The sequence below is a fragment of the Macaca mulatta genome, chromosome 3, assembly GCF_049350105.2.
Source record: "Macaca mulatta isolate MMU2019108-1 chromosome 3, T2T-MMU8v2.0, whole genome shotgun sequence".
NCBI lineage: Eukaryota > Metazoa > Chordata > Mammalia > Primates > Cercopithecidae > Macaca > Macaca mulatta.
The window spans coordinates 188975912-188995037 of NC_133408.1; the positions used below are offsets into that span (position 1 = coordinate 188975912).

General features: G+C 45.4%; 1 protein-coding gene across 2 annotated transcripts in view; it reads left to right on the plus strand.

Annotated features, from left to right (window-relative positions):
• Positions 1-19126, plus strand: part of ZNF398 (zinc finger protein 398) — a 30050-nt gene that overhangs the window by 3924 nt on the left and 7000 nt on the right. The window contains exons 2-4 of one of the 2 annotated variants that reach the window (XM_015135226.3): positions 3496-3891; positions 15349-15475; positions 16008-16121. In XM_015135226.3, the coding sequence (XP_014990712.1) occupies positions 3496-3891; positions 15349-15475; positions 16008-16121 (637 nt within the window). The remainder of the gene's footprint in view (positions 1-3495; positions 3892-15348; positions 15476-16007; positions 16122-19126) is intronic. The other variant, XM_015135230.3, reaches the window with a different exon arrangement.

Sequence of the window (19126 nt, forward strand, 5' to 3'; positions counted from 1 at the left end):
CTACCAAAAATACAAAAATTAGCGGGGCATGGTGGTGTGTGCCTGTGGTTCCAGCTACACGGGAGGCTGAGGTGGGAGAATCGCTTGAGCCCATGAGATGGAGGTTGCAGTGAGCTGAGGTTGCACCACTGCACTCCAGCCTGGGTGACAGTGAGACCCCATCCCAAAAAAACGAAAACAAAACCCAACAGAATCTCAGTTTTCCTCACAGACCTACTGAATCAAAATCTGTGCTTTGACAATATCTCCAGGTGATTCTCCCCAGGCCCCCCCACCCCGCCCACACTGTCTCACTCTGTCCCAGGCTGGAGTACAGTGGCACAATCTCAGCTCACTGCAACTTCCGCCTCCCGGGTTCAAGTGATTCTCTAGCCTCAGCCTCCCGAGTAGCTGGAATTACATCGCTTGCCACCACACCCAGCTAATTTTTGTGTTTTTAAGTAGAGATGGGGTTTCACCATGCTGGTCAGGCTCATCTCAAACTCCTGACCTCAGGTGATCCACCTGTCTCGGCCTCCCAAAGTGCTGGGATTACAGGCGTGAGCCACCATGCCCAGCTGGCCCCTCCAGGTGATTCTTATTCATGTTAGTTTGAGGACAACTGTACTAAAAGCTGAAGGACTGTGCTGAGGCTTTATAGTAGCCACTTTATGGAATGGGACAAGCAGCATGGAGGGCACGAGTCAATGTTGAGGTCCCCACAAAGCTTAGAAACCATTGGTGTGTGGTGACAGCAGTTTACCTGGTGGTTTCCTCTAGGCGTGCTTACTAATCTGCTTACAGGAATGGGAGAAAGAATGATTGGACTGATTCAAGGCTGGAGGTTAGCTGAGCAGGTGAGGCAGAAAGACATGAGAGAAGGGGGTTTGGAAGTGACTGACATGATCAACTAGAGAAAAAAACAAAGCCAGGAATAGGCAGATAAACTAGGAGCAAATGGAATGGTCAAAGAACTAGGTGAAATGAGAATAAGGTAATGGGCAAGCTGGAAAGATGGCTGGAAAGATGAAGAGAGTGGCTTATCAGTTTCATAGAGTTAGAAGGCTTTGTATACGTCATCCTAGTCCAACTTATTTGTTGTGGAAATTTTTTCCTTTTATACTACTCTTTGTTTCAAAGCAAATTATTTCGGAGCAGCCTTTTATTTTCTTGGAAAGATCAATAACCCAGGAGTTATAGGATGCAATGAGCTATTGTCATGCCACTGTACTCCAACCTGGGTGACCCTGTCTCTAAAAATAAAAAATAATAAAATAAAATTGAGCTATAGAAGACACTCTGAGGCAGCTGGTTTGCATGCTAGCCTGTTTATTTATTCACTCATTCAACAAAAATTTTTTTTATTTTTTTTATTTTTGAGACTGAGTCTCATTCTGTCGTGTAGGCTGGAGTACAGTGGCACAGTCTTGGCTAACTGTAACCTCCACCTCCTGGGTTCAAGCGATAAGTGGATAACATTTAAACTATCCATCTTAGACTTTAAAATCATATAAAATAACGTGGCCCGACGCGGTGGCTCACGCCCGTAATCCCAGCACTTTGGGAGGCCGAGGAGGGTGGATCATGGGGTCAGGAGATCAAGACCATCCTGGCGAACACAGTGAAACCCCGTCTCTGCTGAAAATACAAAAAATTAGCTGGGCCTGGTGGCACCCTCCTGTAATTCCAGCTACTTGGGAGGCTTAGGCAGGAGAATCCCTTGAACCCGGGCAGCAGAAGTTGCAGTGAGCTGAGATGGCACCACTGCACTCCAGCCTGGGTGACAGTGTGAGACTCTGTCTCAAGAAGTAAATAAATAAATAATAAATAAATAATGTGATTTCCCTTAAAGACTTTTTTTTTTTTTTGGTGAGACGGAATCTCTCTCTGTCACCCAGACTGGTGCGATGTCACTCACTGCAAGCTCCACCTCCTGGGTTCACGCCGTTCTGCTGCCTCAGCTTCCCAAGTAGCTCGGACTACAGGCGGCTGCCACCATGCCTGGCTAATTTTTTGTAGTTTTAGTAGAGACAGGGTTTCACCATGTTAGCCAGGATGGTCTTGATCTCCTGACCTTCTGATCCACCTGCCTCAGCCTCCCAAAGTGCTGCGATTACAGACATGAGCCACTGCGCCCGGCCTAGATTTCTTTTTTTTTTTTTTTTTGAGTTTTGCTGTTGTTGCCCAGGCTGGAATGAAATGGTGCGATCTCAGCTCACCGAAACCTCTGCCTCCTGGGTTCAAGCGATTCTCCTGCCTCAGCCTCCCGTGTAGCTAGGATTACAGGCATGCGCCAACATGGCTGGCTAATTTTGTATTTTTAGTAGAGACAGGATTTCTCCATGTTGGTCAGGTGGGTCTTGAACTCCCGACCTCAGGTGATCAGCCTCTCAAAGTACTGGGATTACAGGTGTGAGCCACCCACCACACCTGGCCTCTTTTTTTTTTTATTTTAAGAGACAGAGTCTCCCTCTGTTGCCCATGCTGTAGTGCAGTGGCATAATCTTGGCTCACTGCAACCTCCAGTTCTCAGGTTAAAGTGATTCTCCTGCCTGGGCCCCCCGAGTAGCTGGTGTTACAGACGTGCACCATCACCTGGCTAATTTTTGTATTTTTAGTAAAGATGGGGTTTCACCATGTTGGCCAGGCTGGTCTCGCACTCCCAAACTCAGGTGATCTGCCCACCTCGGCCTCCCAAAGTGCTGGGATTACAGGCATGAGCCACCACGCCAGCCAGAATTTCTTTTTTTGAATAGTTCAATAATTATTTATTAGTGGGTCACAAAGGCACACACCTGTAGCCCCAGCTACTTGGGAGGTTGAGGCAGGAGGGTTGCTTGAGTGAGCCAGCCTGGGCAACATAATGAGACCCCCAAGACCTTGTCTCTAAAAAGAAACAAAAAATGTATTTATTGTAGGCCAAAGTTTGCCTGTCTGAAAATTTCGTTATGTTGGTTTTAGTTCTGCCCTCTGGAGTAACATAGTGTAAGATGAAATAAGTCTATTCTGCCTTCTGTTTTGTAACCCTCATTATTTGAAAACAGCTCTCATGTTTTCTTCAGATTCAAGATTCTTAGCTTATTCAGCCATTACTGAATGGTGTGGTTGTAGTTTGTAAACAGGGTGATTGACAGGTCTAGAGCATAAGTCTATAATGGATTTATCAGAGGGCACTAGGTTCAGTGAGGCCTGGAAAGGATCCCTGTACACATTTGCCTTTTCCAGAGACAGAGGATGCTGCAGCAACCTAAGCTGGGCCTTATATTGGAGGAAATATACCAGACTAGTTCAAGAGCCAATTTCATTAATTCACTGTCTTACCCAATCTATCCCAGAACCACCACATCAGGTCTCTTGGCTGTTGTTGCCAGTGAGCTTCAGAAAGATGAGACAGTACTAAAACTATATTCAAATTAATCTCTGCTGGACAGTTAAGCAGTCCTTATCTGATTTTAGTTTGGAGTTAGGGTTCCTTCTAATGCTCAGTGTCTTGTTCCATCTTTCCACTGCATGCAGACATCTGAATGGGACTCCGAGTGCCTTACATCCCTGCAGCCCCTTCCTCTTCCTACACCCCCAGCAGCAAATGAGGCACACCTGCAGACAGCAGCTATCTCTCTGTGGACGGTGGTGGCCGCCGTGCAGGCTATAGAGAGGAAGGTGGAGGTCCACAGCCGGCGACTCCTACACCTAGAAGGTCGGACAGGGACAGCAGAGAAGAAGCTAGCCAGCTGTGAAAAGACAGTTACCGAGCTTGGGAACCAGTTGGAGGGCAAGTGGGCTGTGCTGGGAACCCTGCTGCAGGAGTACGGGCTGCTGCAGAGGCGGCTGGAGAACTTGGAGAACCTGCTGCGCAACAGGAACTTCTGGATCCTGCGGCTCCCTCCAGGTATTAAGGGAGATATCCCAAAGGTAATACCTTCATTTCCAGATGTAAAGTGGTACCACTAAAACTTATACTAGTAGTAGTCTTGGTCATTCAGTTACTTAGATATTTTTATTTCCTTTTAAAGTTTCTTCAAATGTCTCAGGCTGAAAGAATCATGAAAGTGTTTTATGTTTGTCTATTTGGGAAACATTTTATATTTAATTTAGTACCCATTTAGAGTGCCAAGATTCAGATTGGAAACCTCTTTCCGGACCAAAGTTGGCTATCTGGTAGATGGATTTTTTTTCTCTTTTGGTTTATCCTACCCATTACCTATGAACCGCTTCTTTCTTCGTTAACTTGTGTGCCAGAATCTTGGGGAGGAGACTACATAAATATTCATTGAAATCAGTCAATTTGAGGCTGGGCACGGTGGCTCATCCCAGCATTTTGGGAGGCTAAGGTGGGCAGATACCTGAGGTCAGGAGTTCGAGACCAGCCTGGCCAATGTGAGGAAACCCTGTCTCTACTAAAAATACAAAAATTAGCCAGGTGTGGTGGTGCACGCCTGTAATCCCAGCCACTCGGGAGGCTGAGGCTGGAGAATAGCTTGAACCCGGGAGTTGGAGGTTGCAGTGAGCTAAGATCACGCCATTGCATGCCAGCCTAGGTAACAAGAGCAAAACCTTCTCAAAAAAAAAAAAAAAAAAAGCCTGGCGAGGTGGCTCACGCCTGTAATACCAGCACTTTGGTAGGCTGAGGCAGGTGGATCTGCTGAGGTCAGGAGTTTGAGACCAGCCTGGCCAACACAGTGAAACCCCATCTCTACTTACAATACAAAAATTGGCCAGGCGCGGTGGCTCATGCCTGTAATCCCAGCACTTTGGGAGGCTGAGGCGGGCGGATCACAAGGTCAGGAGATCGAGACCATCCTGGCTAACACGGTGAAACCCCGTCTCTACTAAAAAATACAAAAAACTAGCCGGGCGAGGTGGCGGGTGCCTGTAGTCCCAGCTACTCGGGAGGCTGAGGCAGGAGAATGGCGTGAACCCGGGAGGCGGAGCTTGTGGTGAGCTGAGATCCGGCCACTGCACCCCAGCCTGGGCGACAGAGCAAGACTCTGTCTCAAAAAAAAAAAAAAATAAATAAATAAATAAAATAAAAATACTAAAAATTAGTTGGTTGTGGTGGCACATGCCTGTAATCCTAGCTGCTTGGGAGACTGAGGCAGGAAAATCGCTTGAACCTGAGAGACGGAGGTTGCAGTGAGCCAAGATTGTGCCACTGCACTCCAGCCTGGGCAACAGAGTGAGACTCCGTCTCCAAAAAAAAAAAAAGAAGAAGAATCACCTGGTAGGCTTTTAAAATTTTGATGAGCATCACATCCAGATTCTGACCTAATAGGTCCAGGATGGAGCCTAAGCATGAATAATTTTTTTAAAAACCTCCATAGATGATTCTAATAAATGGCTAGGGATGTGTAGGGTGTTTAAGACCAAGGAAAGGAATTTGGATTTTTAACTAAGGTGTAATGAGGAGAAATTGGAGGGTTTGAAGCAGAGGAATTATATTTGGTTTTATAATTTGAAAGAATCCCTTTGGCTGCTTTGTAGAGAATGAATCGTGGAGGCAAGAACTGAAGAAGGGAGGGAGGAAATACTAAGGCAAGGAGGGATATAGGTGGCTTGGATGAGGGTAGCAGTTGCAGAGATGGAGAGAAGTGGACAGATACAGGATGTTTGGTGGTAGAACTGACAATAAGAGTTATTGATGGGAAGGCCAGGTGCAGTGGCCCATAACTGTAATCACACCACTTTGGGAGGCCAAGGTGGGCAGATCATGAGGTCAGGAGTTTGAGACCAGCCTGGCCAACGTGGTGAAACCCCGTCTCTACTAAAAATACAAAAAAAATTAGATGGACGTGGTGGTGGGCACCTGTAATCCCAGCTACTTGGGAGGCTGAGGCAGGAGAATCACTTGAACTTGGGACGGAGAGGTTGCAGTGAGCCGAGATCGCGCCATTGCACTCCAGCCCCGGTGACAGTGTGAGACTTCATCTCAAAAAAAAACAAACAAAAAAAGAGGTACTGGTGGGAATTAGGAAATAAGGCGTTAGGAACAGTAATTTTAGACCAGTTGCGGTGGCTCATGCCTATAATCCCAGCACTTTGGGAGGCTGAGGCAGGTGGATCATCTGAGGTGAGGAGTTTGAGACCAGCCTGACCAACATGGATAAATCTCTACTAAATATTCAAAAAAATTAGCTGGGCGTGGTGGTACATGCCCGTAATCCCAGCTATTTGGGAGGCTAAGGCAGGAGAATTGCTTGAACCCAGGAGGTGGAGGTTGCAGTGAGCTGAGATTGTGCCACTGAACTCCAGCCTGGGCAACAAGAGTGAAACTCCATTTCAAAAAAAAAAGAACAATAATTATAAATTTACTGTGTGGTAATTTAGTTAGAATTTACTATTCTAAGTGTTCTACTTATTTTAAGGCATATGAGTCTCATAATAACCCAACTTGCCTGAGATCACATAGTTACTTAATATAAATAACAAAGTTGTGTTTTAACTAGGTTGGTTCCAGAGCAGATGCTCTTAACCACGTCAGGTTTACTGACTCAGGCTTTTGGCTTGAAGAACTGAGTAGATGGTGTTGGCGTTTCCTTGAGAGGAATAACTTGGGGAAGTGTGGCCTTGGAGGTGGGAGGAAATTAGGAGTTCACCTTTGACAATGTTAGGTTTGAAATGCCTGTGATACTTTCAGGAGAGACGTTTAGTAGACTGAGAAAGTCCGGGACCAGCCGGGCGTGGTGGCTCACGCCTGTAATACCAGCACTTTGGGAGGCCAAGGCAGGTGGATCACAAGGTCAAGAGATCAAGACCATTCTGGCCAACATGGTGAAACCCCATCTCTACTAAAAGTACAAAAATTAGCTGGGCGTGGTGGTGCTCGCCTGTAGTCACAACTACTCGGGAGGCTGAGGCAGGAGAATTGCTTGAACCCGGGAGGCAGAGGTGGCAGTGAGCAGAGATCGTGCCACTGCACTCCAGCGAGACTCTGTCTCAAAAAAAAAAAAAAAAGTCCAGGACCACGCTCCTGGGGTAGGAGGAGCCAGCAGAGAAGATTAAGAAGGAAAGGCTGGGCCAGCACCATGGCTCATGCCTGTAATCCCAGTACTTTGGGAGGCTCAGGTGGGCGGATCATGAGGTCAGGAGTTCGAGACCAGCCCAGCCAATATGGTGAAACCCTGTCTCTACTAAAAATACAAAAAAATTAGCCAGGCGTGGTGGCAGGCGCCTGTAGTCCCACCTACTAGGGAGGCTGAGGCAGGAGAATTGCTTGAACCCAGGAGGCGGAGGTTGCAGTGAGCTGAGATCATGCCATTGCACTCCAGCCTGGGCAACAGAGCAAGAGTCCGTCCCCCCCAAAAAATAAAAATAAAAATAAAAAAGAAGGAAAGGCTGATGAGGTAGAGGAAAAAACAAACAGGAAAGTATGTGGTGTCACGGGGCCAAGGAGAATAAAAAGCATGCCAAGTAGAGAGTTGTCATTTGTGTTAACTATGTTACTGGGAGGTTTAGAAAGATGAGGACAGTGAGTATGATTTGTCTACGTAGATGTCACTGGTGGCTTTTACAATAATTGCTTGTGTGGACTGGTAGGATAGAAGACTGAATGGAGCAGGTTTTGAAGAGTGAATGGGAAGAGAGAAAATGGAAAGATGATCAACAACTCTTTCAGATTTTTCTGTGAAGTGTGGTGGAGGATGAGGAAGTACCTGGGAAGGATATTAGAAACATTTCTCATAGAGAACCTTCTCCATAGTACATTTTATTTGTGTATCTGGAGCTCCTCCAGAAGTTCTTGGGATAATTTAAATTTAGTATTCATGGCCGGGCGTGGTGGCTCACACCGGTAATCCCAGCACTTAGATTAGAGGAATGTGCCACCATGCCCAGCTAATTTTGTATTTTCAGTAGAGACAGGGTTTCACCATGTTGGTCAGGCTGGTCTCGAACTCCTGACCTCAGATGATCCGCCTGCCTCAGCCACCCAAAGTTCTGGGACTACAGGTGTGAGCCACCAGGCCCAGCCAGTGTGATACTTTGATACATTTGTATAAACTGTAATGATAAAATGAGGGTAATTAGCATATCCATCACCTGAAGCATTTATCATTTCTTTGTGTTTGGAACACCAAAAAATCTCTTCTAGACCGGGCGCGGTGGCTCACGCCTGTAATCCCAGCACTTTGGGAGGCCAAGGCGGGTGGATCATGAGGTCAGGAGATCAAGACCATCCTGGCTGACACGGGGGTCTCTACTAAAAATACAAAAAATTAGCTGGGTGTGGTGGTGGGCACCTGTAGTCCCAGCTACTTGGGAGGCTGAGGCAGGAGAATGGAGTAAACCTGGGAGGCGGAACTTGCAGTGAGCCGAGATTGCGCCCCCACACTCTAGCCTGGGCGACAGAGTGAGACTCCATCTAAGAAAAAACAAAAATCGGCCGGGCGCGGTGGCTCACGCCTGTAATCCCAGCACTTTGGGAGGCCGAGGCGGGCGGATCACAAGGTCAGGAGATCGAGACCATCCTGGCTAACACTGTGAAACCCCGTCTCTACTAAAAATGCAAAAAATTAGCCGGGCGAGGCGGCGGGCGCCTGTAGTCCCAGCTACTCGGGAGGCTGAGGCAGGAGAATGGCGTGAACCCGGGAGGCGGAGCTTGCAGTGAGCCGAGATCGCGCCACTGCACTCCAGCCTAGGCGACTAAGCGAGACTCTGTCTCAAAAAAAAAAAAAAACAAAAATCCTCTCTTTTAGCTATAAGTTATTGTTAACTATAGTAACCGTACAATACTATATAACACTAGAACTTACTCCTTTAATCTAGCTGTACTTTTTTGTCTGTTAACTGACCTTTTCCTATCTCCTCCACCCACTACCCTTCCCAGCCTCTAGTAACCACCATTCTACTCTCTCCTACTGAGATCAGCTTTTGCCCCGACTGGTCTCTAACTTCTGGGCTCAAGCGGTCTGCCCACCTTGGCCTCCCAAAGTGCTGGGACTGCAGGCGTGAGCCGCTGTTCCTGGCCATGGTGTTTAACTTTCTGTGCCAGGCTTATTTCATTTAACATAATGTCTTCCAGATTCATCCATGTTGCTGCGAATGACAGGATTTCATTTTTTATTATGGCTTCATAGTATACCATTGTGTGTGTGTGTATGTGTGTGTGTGTGTGTGTGTATATACATATATATATATATATATATATATATATATCACCTTTTTCAAGTCCATCCATTGATGGGCACTTAGGATGATTCCATCGCCTGGCTGTTGTGAATAGTGCTGCTATAAACATCGAAGTGCAAATATCTCATCAGTTACTGATTTCCCTTCCTTTGGATATATACCCAGCAGTGGGACTGTTGGAACCTAGGGTAATTCTGTTTTTAGTTTTTTGAATCTCCATACTGTTTTACATAACGGCTGTAATAATTTACATTCCCACCAATGGTGTATCAGAGTTCCCCTTTCTGTGCATCTTCACCAGCATTCATTATTCTTTGTCTTTTAGATAATTGACCATTCTAAGTGGGGTGAGATAATACCTAATTGTGGGTTGTTGTTTTTTTTTTTTTAACAGAGTCTTGCTCTGTCACCCAGGCTGGGGTGCATTGGCACAATCTCAGCTCAGTGTAATATCTGCCTCCTAGGTTCAAGCATTTCTTGTGCCTGAGCCTCCCAAGTACCTGGGATTATAGGTGTGTGCCACCACGCCCAGCTAATTTTTTTTTTTTTTTTTTTTTTGTATTTTTATTAGAGACAGGCTTTCACCATGTTGACCAGGCTGGTCTCGAACTCCTGACCTCAAGTGATTAGCCTGCCTTGGCCTCCCAAGTGCTGGGATTACAGTGTGAGCCCCTGCGCCTGGCCTCATTGTGGGTTTTTTTTGGTTTGTTTTGCTTTTTTAATTTTTGTATTTTCAGTAGAGACAGGGTTTCACCATGTTGACCAGGCTGGTCTTGAACTCCTGACCTCAGGTGATCCACCTGCCTTGGCTTCCCAAAGTGCTGGGATTACAGGCATGAGCCATTGCACCTGGCCGAGTACCTTAATTTTCCTAGAAAACTCTGGGATTTCTTCACAGAATAACTTTCCAGTTTTTGCCTAGGGATAAGTGCCTAGCTTTAGACCAGTCTATACTAGGAAGTGGGATTCTCTTCTGCATATGGTCATTCCCTACATGCACTCTTAACCCCAACGAGGCAGAATTCACAGTCCTCCTCTGAATGCACTCTTCAGTTTCCCTCACTTGAATGTTTTCTCCATCCCCATTAGGACTAGCCAAAGTCACATCTCTTTTAGAGTCATGCCAGCCCCATGTCTTGTCCATGTCATTCATTTGCAGATAGTCAAATTCCCCTTTGGGGCAGAAACCATATTTTAATTATCTCAGTGCTTAGGGAAAACCTTGTATGTAGTGGATACTCAGAATGATTTCTCGTGTGAATTAAGTACACTTTGTGTTTGTATCTAACTCTGAGTAACTGTTTAGAAGTAATGTCCTCCACCCTCCTGAAGCTCATAGCTTTAGATTATCACCTTTCTTCTTGAAAACATTGTGAACTCCTAGAGATTGGTCTGTGTCTTATTTTTCCTGTATCCTTTCAGTACCCCATATAGTTTTTTGCAGTCAGAAAACACTTAGTAAATAGTAAAGATTTTTAGACTGAGGGGGCTGGAGTGGGGGTGGGCTGCTGGCTGAGATGGTGTCTGCTCCGCACCCCAAGCAAGCCTGTCAGGAGGGGGGCTTTCTCCAACACTGCCCTCTTCACCCTTGGAGCTTTCCCAGGATTCCTCAGATTTCCCCAGCGCCCCTTTGGCACTGTGTCTTCTCCTCTTTGCCCTGCCTCCTCCCTGTCCCACCACCACCTCCTCACCCTGTCTCTCCCTTCTCCTCTTTGCTCTGGCTCCTTGCCACCAGGATCTTTTCCCAACTTTTTTTTTCCTACTAGAGACAGTGGGCTGACAACCTGACTTCCAAAAAATATTAACTGAGGAAAGGTAAAAACTAGTTTTTAGGCCAGGTATGGTGACTCAAGCCTGTAATTCCAGGGCTTTGGGAGGCTGAGCTCAGAGGATTGCTTGAGGCCAGGTGTAGGATACCAGTCCAGGCAGCATAGCCAGACCCATGCCCACAAAAATTGTTTCTAAAGATTGACTTGCCATAGTGGCGTGTGCCTGTCATCCCAGCTACTTGGGAAGCTGAAATGGAAGGATCACCTGAGCTCAGGAGGTCGAGGCTATAGGGAGCCATGATCACATCACTGCACCCCAATTTGGGTGACAGAGTGAGACCCTGTCTTAAAAACAAAACAAAACACAAAAACAACTAGTTAACAGATTCTGAATGCCTAACATACAGGCATACAAGGTGGCAGGATGAGTACATAAAGATGCCAAAACTACTCAAGCACCTATTAAATGAAAAGCAAATATACCAGGAAAAACTTCAGCACCTGCTTGAAGAACTAAGAGGGGAATTAGTAGAAAAGCTAAGGACTTTGAAGAAATGAAGCTTCAGGTATTAACTCAAAAAAAAAAAAGGGGGAATTGTTAAAAGCCCAAATAAAACAAGAATTAGAAACTCCAGTGTTTTTGCAATTGGGATGAAGAAGTGGAAAAGTATAGAGATGAAAGCTTTGCTATAAACATAAATTTCTTCAATCAGAATCTGAAACACTAGGAAGAAGAATTTGCATGTAGTTTAGAAAAAAACCCTAAAATTTGAATTAGAGATTTATTTTTATTTTTATTTATTTATATTCTCTTCAAGACAGGGTCTTGCTTTTGCCCAAGCTGGAGTGTAGTGGTGCTATCTTGGCTAACTGCAGCCTTAAGGCTCAAGTGAGCCTCTTGCCTCAGCCTTCCAAGTGGTTGGGACTACAGGTGTGCAATACCACAGCTGGCTAATTTTTTTTTTTTTTTTTTTTTTGGGATGGAGTCTCGCTTCATCGCCCAGGCTGGAGTGCAGTAGCGCGATCTCGGCTCACCGCAAGCTCTGCCTCCCAGGTTCACGCCATTCTCCTGCCTCAGCCTCTCAAGTAGATGGGACTACAGGCGCTACTATATATATATATATATACACACACACACACACACACACACACACACACAGAAGCTAAAGTAGCAGATTTAGGGGCTGAAAAAGAGAATTCTGGTGCTCAGTTAGAAAATGTCCTAAGAACACAGGTGTGGCAGTTGGCTGAGATGCGGTTACAGTCAGGTCCCAGGAGGCCAAAAACGTCACCTAAACTATAAGTTAAATGCTCGGAAAAAGAGCCACAATCAAACAATGAACAAAATACCTGGTTTTTTTGTTTGTTTGTTTTTAAGATGGAGTTTTGCTCCTGTCGCCCAGGCTGGAATGCAGTAGGGTGATCTCAGCTCACTGCAACCTCTGCCTCCCAGGTTTAAGCGATTCTCCTGCCTCAGCCTCCTGAGTAGCTGGCATTACAGGCATGCACCATCATGCCCAGCTAATTTTTTTTTTTTTAAAACAGAGTTTCGTTCTTGTTGCCCAGGCTGGAGTGCAATGGTGTGATCTTGGCTCACTGCACCCTCCACCTTCTGGGTTCAATCAGTTCTCCTGCTTCAGCCTCCCGAGTAGCTGGGATTACAGGCATGTGCCACCACACCGCCAGCTAATTTTGTATTTTTAGTAGAGACGGGGGTTTCTCCATGTTGGTCAGGCTGGTCTCAAACTCCTGACCTCAGGTGATCCACCTGCCTTGGCCTTCCAAAGTGCTAGGAGCCACCACGCCTGGCCAGAATACCTTTTTAATCATTAAAGATTACATAAAACTGAACAAGAAAGAAATACCCTGACCAGGCTGGGCATGGTGGCAGTGGCTCACGCCTGTAATCCCAGCAGTTTGGAAGGCTGAAGTAGGTGAATTTTTGGTTTTGGTTTTGTTTTGTTTTTTGGTTTTTTTTTTTGAGATGGAGTCTTGTTCTGTTGCCTAGGCTGGAGTACAGTGGCGCAGTCTCAGCTCACTGCAAGCTCCGCCTCCCAGGTTCACACCATTCTCCTGCCTCAGCCTCCTGAGTCGCTGGGACTACAGGCGCCTGCCACCACGCCTGGCTAATTTTTTGTATTTTTAATAGAGACGGTGTTTCACCGTGTTAGCCAGGATGGTCTAAATCTCCTGACCTCGTGATCTGCCCGCCTCGACCTCCCAAAGTGCTGGGATTACAGGCGTGAGCTACCACGCCCTGCAAGGTGAATCATTTGAGGTCAGGAATTCAAGACCAGCCTGACCAACATGGTGAAACCCCGTGTCTACTAAAAATACAAAAATTAGCCAGGCGTGGTGGTGTGGACCTGTAATCCCAGCTACTCGGGAGACTGAGGCAGGAGGATTGCTTGAATCCAGGAGACAGAGGTTGTAGTAAGCTGAGATAGCGTCACTGCATTCCAGCCTGGGTGACCAAGCAAGACTCAGTCTTAAAGAAAGAAATACACTGACCACTAAAGTCAAAAAACGAAACTTTCAAACATACTAGAAATAACAGCCATGAAACTAGAGGCAACAAGAGTCAGCTAGAAAGGGAAAGGAAAAAGATTCAAAGTGAACTGGATGGTTTACAGTTAGACAATGAAATTCTCAGACCAGCTATTGAACACCACAAAGTGGCCGGGCGCGGTGGCTCAAGCCTGTAATCCCAGCACTTTGGGAGGCCGAGGCGGGTGGATCACGAGGTCAGGAGATCGAGACCATCCGTGGCTAACATGGTGAAACCCCATCTCTACTAAAAATACAAAAAACTAGCCGGGCGTGGTGGCGGGCGCCTGTAGTCCCATCTACTCGGAGGCTGAGGCAGGAGAATGGCGTGAACCCAGGAGGCAGAGCTTGCAGTGAGCCGAGATCGCGCCACTGCACCCCAGCCTGGGCAACACAGCGAGACTCTGTCTCAAAAAAAAAAACAAAAAAAAACAAAACAAAAAAGAACACCACAAAGTGCCCTTAGTAAAAAAAGATCATGTGTTAATATGTAAGGCACCAGATGCCAAGGAAGAAGGTTGTAAAAGATTTGTGGTATTACAGGAAGAAAAGCTAGAAGAATTTGAGAACAAGTTAGCAGACAGAAAATGAAAGTGGAGCACGATGTCTGGAAGCAATCTGAAAAGCATCAGTGTGAAAAGAAACTGTGGGAGGCCGGGTGCGGTGGATCACGGGTCAGGAGCTCGAGACCAGCCTGACCAACATGGTGAAACTCCATCTCTACTAAAAATACAAGAATTAGCGGTGTGTGGTGGCAGGCGCCTGTAATCCCAGCTACTCGAGAGGCTGAGGCAGGAGAATTGCTTGAACCCGAACCCGGGAGGCAGAGGTTGCAGTGAGATGAGATCGCGCCACTGCACTCCAGCCTGGGTGTACAGTGACACTCTGTCTCTAAAAAAAAAAAAAAAAATGCAGAGGAAGAAAAAAATGAAAATTTTGACCTGGAATAGTAAATCAGTAGTTTTCAGATCCAAGCTACCTCACTTTCAGAGTTCAAACCAAATGCTGAAGGAAACGATGGAAACATTAAAACAGGAATGCTGAAATATAAGAAATCAAGCTGAAAAAGTCTAACTAGAAGTCAAAAAGACATTGGAAAAAGAATAGACACAGCAGTTAGAAGAAAAGCATCTCAGAGAAATGTGTAGTCAAGCTAAAGAGAAATTGCAGTGAGCTGCAGTTGCCCAGAAAAAGAGGAAATCTTCCCCTGAAAATAATTGAAGAGATGGCAGGACAAGGTGTAAATCTGGGAGGCAGGTAGAGAAGAAATGGAAACAAAATTGAGTTTTAAATAGACAAAATGTTCCATTTGAAGAATATGCAAAGCTTCAGAAAAGACTAAAGGATACACACAGAAGACATAATGAATTTTGAAGTTTAATTTTGGTTCCTAACATGCCTCCAAAGTCAATCCTGTTTGCTCTCAGTCATCAGCCATGGTATTATCCTTTCCTCCTCATGTGCAGGATGAACAGCATCAAAGGGAACTCTGTACTTGGCAAAAGACTGGAGGTAATAGAAACAACACAAAGAAAACAAATAGAGGAATTTTGGATCTCCTGGAGAGTGATGTTCTTAGAGAAAAGGCATTTTAAAAGGGGTGAAATCAAAGACTCAATAAAGCCTGAAGTTTTAACATACATGGTATTTAGATATTTTATTACTGCTTACCAGAATACTGGAATGTGCCTCAAGAAAAGGTCCCAGCTTTATTTAAGGTACTCATGCTGTATTGCATGAGTACTGGGATTTTAGGATTTACTAATGACAAGTGAAGCATTAAAAGAAACTGTTTCAGAGATATTTAGAATATTTATTGACCACCCTTTGAAAATGTAAAATAAAATAAAAGGAACTAATTGGGGGAAAGAGATTTATTGAATGACTGAATTATAATGGGAGGAACTAACCCATGTGATTGTAATTTTAGGTGCCTGTGGCATTTGATGATGTCTCCATCTACTTTTCCACTCCAGAGTGGGAAAAATTAGAAGAATGGCAAAAGGAACTTTACAAGAATATCATGAAAGGCAACTATGAGTCTCTCATCTCCATGGGTGAGGCTGAGTTGACACCTTTTGAATGAAGTGACAGCAGCTCCAAGAGGGCTCAAAACAGTCCCTTTTCCTCCAGTGACCTCATTCTCACTCTGTCTTCACACACTTCGAATTCTGGTTTCAAGCCAAAAGATGACCAATTCATTCTTGCTAAATAGGAATCATAATCTCTCCTTTTACCAAATTTTAGGGCAGAGAATGAAGTTCAGGGTTATGGGTGTGACAGCTGGTGGTTTCCATGGGTATCCTTCACTTTGAAAGGAGCTTGACTTCTCCCCCTTGAGGCACACTGTCACTCTGAAAGCAGTGCTAACTTAGCACATGTGCTTTCCCCACACATTACATCTCCACTGCCTGCTTTCCTGAATAGATATCCACAGTTGAAGGTGGATAGATGGGAAGAAGTGATATGAAGTCTAAAAGAAATTGCCTGGGACTATGACCACAAAGCTTCAGCTCAGCCTTGATGGCAATTAGTTGTCTTCCTCATTTATCTTTTTGTCATACCCTCTCTTCCTTTTTCCTCTCCTAGATTATGCTATAAATCAACCTGATGTCTTATCTCAGATTCAACCAGAAGGGGAACATAATACAGAGGACCAGGCAGGGCCAGAGGAAAGTGAGATTCCCGCAGACCCCAGTGAAGGTAAGTGGGTGAAGAGATTCCTACTTCTCGTCTCCCTTTCCTGGTCAGAGATGGTGGCTCAGAACTAAACAGGGCTTAGGGGCTTCTAGAGCCATTCATTGCTAAAGCAACTAGATTTTCAATGTGTCATCAGGCATTTAAATATAAAAGGGAGCTTAGAGGTCACCTTGTCCAGTATCTTCACTTATCAGTACTACACATCTAACAGGTACTAGTTGCATTCCCTGACAGAAGTACTGACACCTAGCTGTTTAGTAAAATAAACATGTCCTTGCATGATGAAGGAGGCAGTCATGCTCATCTGGACTAAAGTGGCTTGAGCAAACGTAAGCGTGGCCCTTCATGAGTGCTGAAGGGACTAGGAGTCTGCATGGTCCCTCCAAGATGCATGGAATCAGTAGACACTGATGACATCCACCTGGGCAACATGGATTTTCTCAGGTCTGGAAAGCTGGCTATCATGAACTCTTCCTAACTTTTTGGTTGGCAGCTGCTTAATATTGTGTGGGAAAGACTGCCAACCAAAGTCCAGTTGTATTGTTTCTCTCATGCCTCACCTTTGCTGTCAGAAAATTCTCATACACTTTTTTTTTTCTTTGTTGGATAGAAGCACACAGTTCATCCTCCAGGCATCTCTGTTACATGAACTTCTCTTACAACCCACCTGCTGTCCCATACAGTTATTTTTTTCTTTTTCTTTTTTTTTTTTTTTTTTGAGACAGAGTCTTGCTCTGTTGCCAAGACTGGAGTGCAGTGGCGTGATCTTGACTCACTGCAACCTCTGCCTCCTGGGTTCAAGCGATTCTCCTGCCTCAGCCTCCCGAGTAGCTCAGATTACAGGCATGCACCACCACACCCAGCTAATTTGTGTGTGTGTGTGTGTGTGTGTGTGTGTATATATATATTTTTGTTGTTGTTGTTAGAGATGGAGTCTCACTGTCGCCCAGGCTGGAGTGCAGTGGCGCAATCTGCTGGGAATACAGGTGCCCGCCACCATGCCCAGCTAATTTTTTGTATTTTTTCAGTAGAGACAGGGTTTCACCATGGTCTGAATCTCCTGACCTTGTGATCTGCCCACCTCGGACTCCCAAAGTGCTGGGATTACAGGCGTGAGCCACCACGCCAGGCCAGATTTATTTATTTATGTATGTATGTATGTATGTATGTATATATGTATGTATGTATTTATTTGAGAGGGAGTCTCGCTCTGTTGCCCAGGCTGGAGTGCAGTGGCCAGATCTCAGCTCACTGCAAGCTCCGCCTCCCGGGTTTACACCATTCTCCTGCCTCAGCCTCCCGAGTAGCTGGGACTACAGGCACCTGCCACCTTGCCTGGCTAGTTTTTTGTATTTTTTAGTAGAGGCGGGGTTTCACCGTGTTCGCCAGGATGGTCTCGATCTCCTGACCTCGTGATCTGCCCGTCTCGGCCTCCCAAACATTTGGTAGTTTTTAGAGCACTAACTCATCATTCAGAATTTTTTTTTTTTTTTTTTTAAGATGGAGTCTCGCTCTGTTGCCCAGGCTAGAGTGCAGTGATGCCATCTTAGCTCACTGCAACCTCCACCTCTGGGGTTCAAGTGATTCTCCTGCCTCAGCCTCCTAAGTAGCTGGGATTATAGGCGCCCACCACCGCAGCCAGCTGATTTTTGTACTTTTAGTAGAGACGGGGTTTTACCATGTTGGGTCAGGGTGGTCTCGAACTCCTGACCTCATGACCCGCCCACCTCAGCCTCCCAAAGTGCTGGGATTACAGGCATGAGCCACTGCACCCAGCCCATTCACAAAATTTTTAAAAACAAGCAGGTAAGTGTTTTAAAAGTCAGGTTTTTTGGCTAGGCATGGTGGGTCATGCCTATAAACTCAGCACTTTGGGAGGTTGAGGCAGGTGGGTCACCTGAGCTCAGGAGTTCAAGAACAGCCTGGGGAACAGAGTGAGACCCCATCTTTACCAAAAATACAAAAAATTAGCTGTGGTCCCAGCTACTAGGGAGACTGAGGTGGGATAATCGCTTGACCCTGGGAGGCAGAGGTTGCAGTAAGCCGAGATCACGCTGCTGTAGTCCAGCCTGGGTGACAGAGTGAGACCCTGTCTCAGAAACAAACAAACAAAAGTTAGATGTTTTGAATGGAAAGTTAATCCTCTGGATATCGGTTAAGAGGTCTTCTTCCTTATATCCAGTCTTTCCCCCTCTGCCTTTTCCCTTATAGGTTTGTATGTGTATTACATCTGGAAGAGAACGAAGATAAGATTAGACTATGTTTAATACACTTCAGCTTTGCTTTTAGGTTGGAAGGCAGCTGTTGCATATGCTAAAATCTATTTTCCAAATCTCTCCCCATAACCTGATGGTCTTTTGGGCTGTAGTCTTATCCCAGCCTCTTATTTCTGCTTTGAGAACACCTTTAGTTTTCAGTGGCATCTAACTGATTTAAAAGACATTGGGGTTAAAGTAGTGAGTTCTGTTAATTTGCTGTGAATTTAACCATATTCTGCTCACAAGGCTGTGTTTGAGAAATAACCATGGAGAGCTTCAGGGTACTCTCTGGAGCTTGACAAGCTCTCTTGTCAGCTTGACAGCTTGTCCATTTAGTCCAAAAAAAAAAAAAAAAAAAAGGCAATATAGGCTGTAATAGCTAGCACGGCTGTTTTGGTACTGATCAGATGAGGCATGTTGTGTGCAAAGCCTCTATAGGCTGTGCACTTTTTCTTTCAGAAAGAACCCCCAAGACCTGAAGGACTTGCCAATACTATATTCTTCCCCCTCCCAGCATTTAGGAAGCAATGACTTGTATCATTTAATAGACAAAGGTAACATATCTCTTAGAAAGAGCCCAGAATTGGGAATCTGAAAAGAGTGTTTCTAAGGAGTTGGATTCTGTGTCTGTACTGACCTAACTTTGTAATTCTGGAAATTGATTTGGTTTTTTGTTTGTTTGTTTGTTTGTTTTGAGATAGAGTTTTTTTGCTCTTGTTGCCCAGGCTGGAGTGCAATGGTGCGATCTTG